The 10,126-nt window shown below is 44.8% G+C and overlaps 1 protein-coding gene across 1 annotated transcript in view; it reads right to left on the bottom strand.

Annotated features, from left to right (window-relative positions):
• Positions 1 to 274: 274 nt before the first annotated feature.
• CRTAP (cartilage associated protein) overlaps positions 275 to 10,126 on the bottom strand; it is a 36,519-nt gene continuing 26,667 nt past the window's right edge. The window contains exon 7 of the mRNA XM_011961552.1: positions 275 to 5,611. Within this exon, the coding sequence (XP_011816942.1) occupies positions 5,558 to 5,611 (54 nt within the window). The 3' untranslated portion in view covers positions 275 to 5,557. The remainder of the gene's footprint in view (positions 5,612 to 10,126) is intronic.

Raw genomic sequence — 10,126 nt, 5'->3', positions numbered from 1 at the left:
TTTTCCTAGTGGGATTCCAGATCTCCTCTGAAAGACAATCTTCCTGGGGACAGGCATGAACCTCTACTGCCTGACAGGACCTCAGCCAGCTCATGGCTAGCAAGGACCAGTCCTCCTGCATGAGATCCAGGAGTCCCTGGTGTGAAGTTTCTACTTTGTTAGATGAATGTCAGAAATTTCACAGACCTGAGAAAACAGAGCTCATTACAACATAGCTTCTAGAAGGTGGTGAAGACATCCCTGTCCAGTGGATAGAATAGAAAATAGAGAATAAGCAAAGTAAAACATTTAATGTGATGTAAAAAGAAAAACAAAAAGCTTTTGTTTTCAACTATTTTCTGAGTTCTAATTTTCAACAAGAGTGAGCTTGTACATACCACACTAACCCAAAGAGAGGAGGCAGAGAAAGACATCAGCAGTGGTCTTTGGAGTTTGGCCTACTGACTGCCACCCTAAAGTGGGAGATAAAACTCTGGAATCTTTATCTTGTGTCTGTTGGCCAAATTGCTTAATTCCTTCCTATTCTCTTCTTATAAAATGAGGCACTAATATCTTACCTTCCAGCTCCGAGAGGATACACAGCCAACTCATTCATTCAACAAGCAACGAAAGTCAGCTATTTGTGTGGGGACAGTGTCAGGTGCCAGGATATGTGGCCGGCCCTAGATGGAAAACACTCTAGGATAACCATGGCTGCTCTTGATTCTTATTTCTGGGGTAGGAGTGGGTCAGGCAAGGCAAAGCCGGGCTGTCATGGTGTCTTCTCTTTCAGGGAGATGTCATGGGGACAGGCATGGGGATCAGTCTTGCCCCTGGCTGCAGGCACAGGAAGTCCCATGCATAAAACCTTTGGCTGAGGCTTACTTAAGGTTCCTTTCCGTTTTTTCTTTCCTCCCTTGTACATAGTTTAAACTCTCCACACTAGGTCATTCAGGCCTGGAGTCACCAGAAAAAAAGAAGTCCCTGTTTGGGGGATGGCAGATGATCAAGAGTTCAGACAGCTGCGATGAAGGATTAGTTGTGGGTTTTTCTCAGTGCCTTGCTACAAACTGTGTTGCAGTTCCATGTTCCGACACTATTAAATAATGTTTTCTCTGGCACTGATCCACTTTTTCCCTACAGTTTAAGTATTGATTTTTTTTTAACTGAAGTGGCTTCAGTTTACAGCTCACATTTAAAACTTAGAAACGTTATTTCCATAAATGTTGGCAGAAACCGGTCACTGTTTATTCCACCAGCAGTCATAATAAACCCCTTCCCACTGACAATCTGACAAATCATTTTCTGTTTGCCACTGAGGTGGGTTCAATAAAATTTTTGTGCTCTTAAAATTTCCCTAATAAGAACTGAAAGCACACATTTCCTTCCTAAGGCAGGCCTTGTGGTCACTGCTCGCAGTGGCTCTCTTTCTGAATTCCAGAGGTGAGCACAACAGGTTAGTTGTAGTAATTAGAAAGTCTCAAAAATCAGGAAGATATTAGTATGTTGCATATGTTAGTATGTGCTCATTTCGGTCAGTCAGTCACTTTTAATTACATGTGTGTACACAAACCTCCCCTCAGCCCTTCACTTCCCCGCAAGTCAAATGTGAACAGTAGCAGTGGCCACAAGGAGTACCTTTAGACCCTTCCCAGCGGGTGCCTCCTGCTTGGATGCCCTGAGTGGCAATGGGGCTGGACAGATGCCCCACCACGATGGGCGGCCTCCCCACCAGCCTGCAGAACCAAAGAGCAACCACTGGGCTCCATGCTGATGGGTCAAAGGACAAGCGAGGCATCTTACAGCGGGCCTGGAAGCTCCCACAGAGCTTGCAAATGTGTTTGTTTTTTTCAAGACAGGCCAGACTGAGGCTGAACCAATGGGGTCTCAATCCAGGAATCTTCTAGGCTCTTCCAAGAAACACAGGGAGGTGTTGGGTTGAGGTCATTGAGTGCAGCCTGCACATCAGGGTTTCACGGTAGGTTTGGAAGAACCAGCCCACTTTTTTTTTTTTTTTTTTAAGGTTTGGTTTCCTTTGAAATAGAAATTTTGGTAACTCAGCTCCACAGCCTTCAGTCAAAGCAAAGTACTGACAATACTGACTGTACTATCACCAGGGTCCTCAGGGGACATCGCCAGGGTAGGGGTGGACGTGCTTTTCAATCCCCAGTGAAAGGAGGCCAACTTCAGAGAGAAAACGAGGACCCCCTACCATGCCAACTCAACCCATATGTGGAACAACATCATGTACAGAAAGCTCACCCCAAGCTCACAAGACAAGGACCCAACGGGACCTCTGCAGGGTACAGAGGTGGAGTAAGTCACAACACCCAACCCAGCCTGGGTCCCTGTGGACGTCGGCTTTCATTTTGTCACACAGCTGGGAAGGACATTGCAGCCCAGGGCTATAAGGGGAGTTCACAGCTGCTGGGCACACTATTTACAGACTCAGGAATCCCGGAGCAGGGCGTCCACTCGCTGGGTCCTCCACTACTTTCTAGTCCTGTCTCATCACCCTCTTCCCCACTGAGTTCAAAAGGAAGTTTCTCTGGTGGAGTAGAGGGTGGGGTGAGGAAATAAAGGAGAACCCGGCATCCCGTGGGCAAAGGCCATCTCCCCCAGCGGGAAGCCACATAAGATCTGACGCATCGCTGGGACTGGGGGGCTGCTGTGGACATGGTGCATCCACCAGTAATAACACTGACTCTTCCGGTCTAACACGCCCGCTGGGAGTACAGACTCTGCGGACATGGGCAACTTCAGCCCAAGATAGAAGTGGGAGGGGACTGTCCTGGGTTGGGCACCCTCAAAAGAGAACCGGATGCAGGGATTCTTGTGCAGGTGAGTGAGGACATGGTGTCAGAAGGGATGAGGGAAGCAGGATGGAACTGAAGGAGAAACAGAAGGATGTGCCCAAGTTCCCCGAGGTTGGTCGAGTGTTCTGACGGATAAGGAAAGCCCAGAAAAAGCACCATGTGTGAGTGTTCCACCCCAGTTAACCACCATTACACAAAACCCCAAACACTCCATCCTTTATTCCTTCCCAGGCTATTGCAGGAAAAGCCTTGTTTCCCAAATGCTGTGCCTTTCTCCTCCTGCCTCCAACCCTGGAGGGGCCCAACTACACAAGTGGCTTCTTTGGGGAAGGGAATGAGGCTGAATAAAGAAAGCTCAGCTTCCAGAACACCACACTCTCTTGGTTTTCTCTGACCTTAAGGTAACCCCTTATCAATCTCTTTGGCTGATTTCCAATTTCCCAGAGAGCCCAAGGGCTCCATCCATGGCTCTTTTCTGTTGCTTCTCAGTAATACTCAAGAGACAATCTCAGCGGCCCCTCCAGCCGCATGGTTTTAAATGCCACTGACATGCTGATGGTTCAGTAGGGGGCGCTGTGGTGCCCTGCAAGATCCCTTCACAGAGCCAGTTCCCAGGACCCCACACCCACCAACACACTACCATGCATGGTAGCTGCCAGATGCCTACAGCCTCTTTTCCAGAGACTTGCCCTCAACTGAAGCCACTTGCCTTCAAATGTACCAGCACTCCCAGAGAACTTCTCACAGCCAATAAATGACTGATAGAGGTTTCACAGGTTCCTTCTGAGAGCACCCCACACAATAAACCAAGTGCATTCAGATCGCTGTCTCAAGCTCTGCTGCAGACCTGACCTGAGAAAACTCTCCACTTTGATTTGCAGCCAGAACCTCCCATTCCAACCAGACAGCCTGCTTTGCACCAAATTCCTTACTTACCCAGCCCATCCTTCCGTTTCAGTAACCGGTAACTCCATCTTTCCTGCTATTCAGGCCGAAAACCTTCATGTCATCATTAACTCTTCTTTCTCTTACACTGCACATTCAACCTCTCAGCAAATCCTATTGGCTCTGCTTTCAAAATAAATCTAGGTATTTGGCCACTGCTGTTGTTGTGACCCAGGCCCAAGACTGGAATCTTGCAGCAGCTTCCTAACAGGTCTTCCCTCTTCCTTCTGCCCTTGTCCACTAAAGTTTTTCACAATATGGCAGCCAGAATGACCCTTGCAAAATATAAATCAATCAAGGCACTCCTCTGTTCAAACACTCCAGTGGCTCCCATCTCACTCAGCAGAAGCCAAGTCAAGGCCCTCTACCACCTGACCTCCTCCCCAGCCGTCTCTCCTTCCATTCTCCCCCTGCCCATGACTCTGCTTGGTCTCCCTGCTCTTCCCTGACCATGCAGAGCAGGGGCACTGCACATCCTGTTCCTCTGCCTGGAATGCCTTGCCCAGGATCCACTTCCCTAATGTCTCTGCTCTAATGTCACTTTCCCAGTGAGGCCCCATTTAAAACTGCAGCCTCATCTCCAGGATTTCTTACTCCCTCCCCTGCTTTATTTTTCTCCATAGCAATTATCACTATATGATACCTTGTATATATTTACTCCTATGTATTGGCTATCTCTTTCTCCCTGTAGAATATAAGCTCCATGAGCACAGGGAACTTTCCCCTGTTATTCGGTGAAGTATCTGTAGGTCCCTGGTCAATGCCTAGCACACAGTAGGTACTCAATATTTACTGAAAGAATAAAAGAAACTAGACAGCTCTTTCTTCTTTTTCCATCTCAGAGACATATAACTAAGCATTGTCCTCAAATGGGATTGGCCAACCGTTGTGATTTTGGAGATGCAAAGTGGGGCAAAAGCCACATTTCTGTACTCTACACTCTCTACTCAACTTGTTTTTCAGTGGGTGCTAGAATTGGTACAAGTCAGACCAAGTGAAGACCACTGTGAGGCTGGAGAAATTTAGCCTTTGTCTTCCACCATCTTTCCTGGATGAGGAGAAAGGAGACTAAAATCTGGAAGAGCAAAAGGAGGTTTTCACAATTATCATCTTTTAGGAATGTTTTTCTTATTTAAAAAATAATACTGATTTTCTGGGAAAAAAAAAAAACAAGCCAGAGAAGACTGTCCTTCAAACCAAAATGGTGAGAAAGGCAGGTATGAACACGGGGAAGACAAGTGTGAATGAGAAAGACAGGGGTGAAGGTGTGAAAAGAGATGTGAGGATAAGAAGACAGGTGTAAAGGTGAGAAAGAGGCTGGGCATGGTGGCTCACACCTGTAATCCCAGCACTGTGGGAGGCCAAGGCAGGTGGATCACCTGAAGTCAAGAGTTCAAGACCAGCCTGGCCAACATGGCGAAACCCCGTCTCTACTAAAAATACAAAATTAGCCAGGCATGGTGGCACATGCCTGTAATCCCAGGTACTTGGGAGGCTGAGGCAGGAGAATCGCTTCAACCCAGGAGGCAGAGGTTGCAGTGAGCTGAGAACGTGCCAAAGGACTCCAGCCTGGGCGACAGAGTGAGACTCCATCTCAAAAAGAAGGTAAGAAAGATAGGTGTGAACACGAGGTGGCAGGTGTGAAGATGGGAAAGGCAGGCTCACCCCTGGTGACATGTAGTGAGAGAGATGGGGACTTCCCTTTCACTTCGGAGAGTAAAGGGAAGGCTCTGAGGTATCAACAGCCTGGGCTGTTGGGAAAAGGACAAAGAATCTGTGTTTCCTGAATGTCAAGAAGTCTCTTTGGTTGCTGTGGGCTAGCTGGTCTCCTCCAGTTCTAAGAGGTCATCCACGTATTCCACAACTTCTCCCTGTGAGAGACAACAGGACAACTTTGTTAAATGGGCTCATTGTTAAATGGGCTCATTGTGAACTTTTAAAAGTGCTGATGAGCAGAAACAGTATCCCAAGAGGCCATTGCCACTGTCTGCTTTTGCTGAAACAGGTTTTCTCTGCTGGTCTGGGGCCCAGAGGACCTGATTTCTCCCTGTGGAGGGGACCTCGGCTTTCACTCCATTTGAACTTGCTATCAAGTGCTGTGCAAGATCCGCCAACATGCTGTGTGAGGCAGACAGCCCAGCCTGTGAACGGCTCTACCAAGTGCCCCCGCTGTGTGCATCTCTGCCTACTCCCCTTCCTCCCCTCTCATGTGCAGGTCTCCCATGGGAACACTTTCTATGTGTTCCCTTTCTGCCTTGACCACCAGAACACAAACTTCTCAAGGACCAGGGCCTGGGTTGATTTTTCTTCCCCAGAGCCCAGCACACAGAAGGTGCTCAATAAATATGTTGAAGAATGAATGACTGAGTGCATGCATACATATTGCTGGTATGACTGAAGCAATCACCCCTCTTACAGGAGAGACACACAGGGACAGTGGGATCCACTTGCCCAGTGTCGGTACCAGGAGCTCACCTGCTCCCTCCTGCAATCAGCCTTACACTTCAACTTGAAGCAGCCCAGCACCCTTCCCAATTTCTTTCTCCACATTGACTTCTCTCCTATAACCCTCCTGGACCACCAGCTGATGACACCCATTCTCTTTTCTGCAGAGAATGAGTGAATGACCAAGGCTGAGGTACCTTCCATAAGAGTCAGCACAGACCGGCCCCACCACCCCTGCTAAAGCTCGACCCCTTCACTGAGCTCACCGTCCCAGGCCAAGAGCCTGTTGACTCCTTTTGATGTTTTAACACAGAGAAATTTATAAAAATCTTGCAGCATTTGGGAATCACCGGAAAACCTATCAAGTACATGAGACACAGATGGGAGTCTTAGTATTATCATCAAATACTTCTACTACGTCATGCCTGAGGTTAGAAACTCAAATTGTAACAGTAGAACACTATGGCTTGGAAAAAGCGTTTTTCAGTTGCTTTCTAGACCCCAAAAGGAAAACACTGCATAGTAGAGGGATTATGTGTAGCGCCATAACTTCTGCTTAGGGAGTTACTATATCCTGCTGTGCGTCTGTTGTGACTTGTGGGATGATGGTATTATTTGCTTTTAGCTCACTAGTAATGAGTGCCCGAGGCAGCACAGATGAAAGAACTGCATCCCCTGCATGGCTGTTGTGGTGAATACTGTTGGGGCCTCGCTCAGATCTCCTTCCCAGCGCACCCATCCCCAACTCCTGCGAGGGCTGTTTGCTAATGGCTAGCAGCTGCCCCGTCTCTGGGCAATTGCCTTTGGCCAAACAACAACAACAAAAACAACAGCAGTCTTGCCAGGGAGGTTACACACCAGCCCTTCCCGGCAACAAAGAATGACTGACAGACTGATAAGGGGAACTACAAAAGGCAGGAACAACTCTGCGGTGCCACTCATGCTCCAGCGTCCCCCGTGGGAGCAGGCGAAGCTTGACTCCAGCTGAGACCACATCTTTGTTGAGCTCCTTCCTCTGACCCTCATTCTGTTCCTACCTGAGAGCACGCCCTCAATAAATCCTTCCAACAAATTATATTCTGTTTCTTTGGACTTTCCTGAAGCAAACAACCATCAGAACTTGAAACCTGAAGCATCTGTTTCAGCCTGTTTTTTAAAAAGTTTCTGAAACTGTAATAAACCTCTGCAAAATTTTGAACCAGTGTGTAGACTTCCAGGAGTGCTTATACACATTTCAGTGCCAGAAAGATAATAAGGAAGAATGCCACACATATCAGCAGCTAAAGTAGTAGCATGTCCTTTGGAAAATGGATTAAACTAAGAATTTTATGATTTTGGTTATATTTTCATTTCAAAGTATTACTTGCCATAATTTGGTATATAGTAAGAAAATGGTTCATTCTTTAGAGATGGATTAGTTCTTTCACAATTCTAAAGCCTCAATTAATAAGCAAACTACCCCAGAACCTTCAACAAAGTCCTTTTATCTTGAAAGTGCCAAATCCAAGAATCCTAGGAATTTTAAAGCCTGCAATAAGCTTGGTGTGTTCATTAGGTGATTACTAGCCCTCTGTGTGACTATGAGCAAGGCACTCTATCTTTCTGGGCTTGTTTCCTTATCTGTGACATGAGAGAGCTTTACTGAATCCTGTAAAAAATCTCTTCGTGTTCTAATATCTACGATTTGCTTTCTATATATGTTGTTCTTATACATCAGAAGTCTTCAAAGTGTTCACAGCCTTAGACCAGGAATTTCACCACTGGGAATTTTTTCTAAGGAAATGATTAGAGAAGAAGTAAACAATTTAGTCCCTGCTATGCTATTTGTAAAAGCAAAAAAGTTAGAAGCAAACTAAATGCCTACAAAAAGGCTATATTTCTAAAAATTCTATATCACGTAATATTAGTCACTAAAAAGTCATGTTTATAATGAATATTAACTAACAAGGGAAACAAAAATCATGTGACCATCTCAATAGATGCAGAAAAAGCATTTGACAAAATTCAACACAACTTCATGATAAAAAAAATTCAACGAATTAGAAATAGAACTTCCTCAATCTGATAGAGGCACCTACAAAAAATCCACAGCTAATATCATATTTTCACATTTAATGCTGAAAGACTATAGCTTTTTCCTTTTAAGACTGGGAATAAGACAAGGATGTTCACTCTCTCCACCTCCCTTTTTTTTTCCAGAGAGACAAAGTCTCGCTCTGTCACCCAGTCCACAGTGCAGTGGCATGCTCACGGCTCACTGTACGCTCCCACTCCTGAGCTCCAGCAATCCTCCCACTTTAGCCTTATGAGTAGCTAGGATTACAGATATGCACCATCATACTTAGCTAATTGTTTTTTTTTAGACAGTGTCTCACTGTGCCGCCCAGGCTAGAGTGCAGTGGTGTGAGCTCGGCTCACTGCAACCTCCACCTCCTGGGTACAAGCGATTCTCGTGCCTCAGCCTCCTGAGTAGCTGAGACGATAGGTATGTGCCACCAGGCCCAGCTAATTTTTTTGTACTTTCAGTAAAGACAAGGTTTCAACCAATTGGCCAGGCTGGTCTTAAACTCCCAACCTCAGGTGATCCACCCACCTCAGTCTCCCAAAGTGCTGGGATTACAGGCGTGAGCCACCACACCTGGCCTAATTTTTTTTATTTTTTTGTAGAGATGGGATCTTGCTATGTTGTCCAGGCTGGTCTCAAACTCCTGGGTTCAAGTGATCCTCCTGCCTCAGCCTCCCAAAGTGCTGGGATTAGAGGCATGGGCCCCTGTGCCAGGCCCACTTTCTCTGCTTCTATTCAACATGGTACTAGAGGTTTTAACTAGAACAATTAGGCAAGAAAAATAATACACACATACATACAAACTAATAAATAAGTTCAGCAAGTTTGCAGAATCAATACACAAAATCTATTGTATTTTTATTCTTTTAGAATATGTCCAAAAATGAAAATTAAAAAAAATTTCATTTACAATAGTATCAAAAAGAATAAAATGCTTGAATACTGGGGGTTGGAAAGAATTTATTTTAATTTTTTAAAAAATAGAATGTTTACGAATAACAAAATAAGAAAACACTGTAAAAGAAATTTTAAAAAATCCAAATAAGTGGAAAGACTTCTCATGTTTATGGATCAGAAGACAATATTAAGATGCCAATACTACCCAAAGAGATTTACAGGTTCAGTGGAATTCCTATAAAAAAATTCCAGCTGCCTTTTGCAAAAACTGAAAAAGCTAAACCTATAATTCATATGGGAATATAAAGGACCCAAAATAGCCAAAATCTTCTTGGAAAAGAAGAACAATGTTGGAGGACTCACACTTCAAATTTCAAAATGTAGTATAACGCTACAGTAATCTAATCTTTGTTGAAAGTCCACGTAATTAAAAAAAAAAAAAAAGCTATAGTAATGAAGACAGTGTAGTACTAACCTTAAGGATAGAAATTGAGATGAGAGTATAGACTGAGTCTGGAACATAACTCTCACATTTATAGTCAATTGATTTCTTTCAAGGGTACCAAGACAATTCAATGGTGAAAAAGTCTTTTCAACAAATAGTGCTGTAACAACTGGCTATTCACATTCAAGAGAATGAAACTAGACCTCTTCCTAATATCATACACAAAATTAACTCAAATGGGTTGTAAATTTAAATGCAGGAGATAAAACTATAAAAATCATAGCAGTAAAAATCAGGAGTAAATCTTTGTGACCTTGGATTAGGCAACGGTTTCTTAGATGTAACACACAAAACAAAAGCAAAAAAAGAAAGAATAGATAAATTGAATTTCATCAAATTTGAAAATTTGTGCTTCAAGACACCATTTAGAAAGTGAAAAGACGGCCGGGCGCGGTGGCTCAAGCCTGTAATCCCAGCACTTTGGGAGGCCGAGACGGGTGGATCACGAGGTCAGGAGATCGAGACCATCCTGAG

The sequence above is a fragment of the Colobus angolensis genome, unplaced genomic scaffold (genome assembly GCF_000951035.1).
Source record: "Colobus angolensis palliatus isolate OR3802 unplaced genomic scaffold, Cang.pa_1.0 Scaffold56, whole genome shotgun sequence".
In the NCBI taxonomy this organism is placed as follows: Eukaryota; Metazoa; Chordata; class Mammalia; order Primates; family Cercopithecidae; genus Colobus; species Colobus angolensis.
The sequence above is the reverse complement of the archived record's forward strand: the minus strand, read 5'-3'. Positions and strand labels throughout refer to the sequence as shown.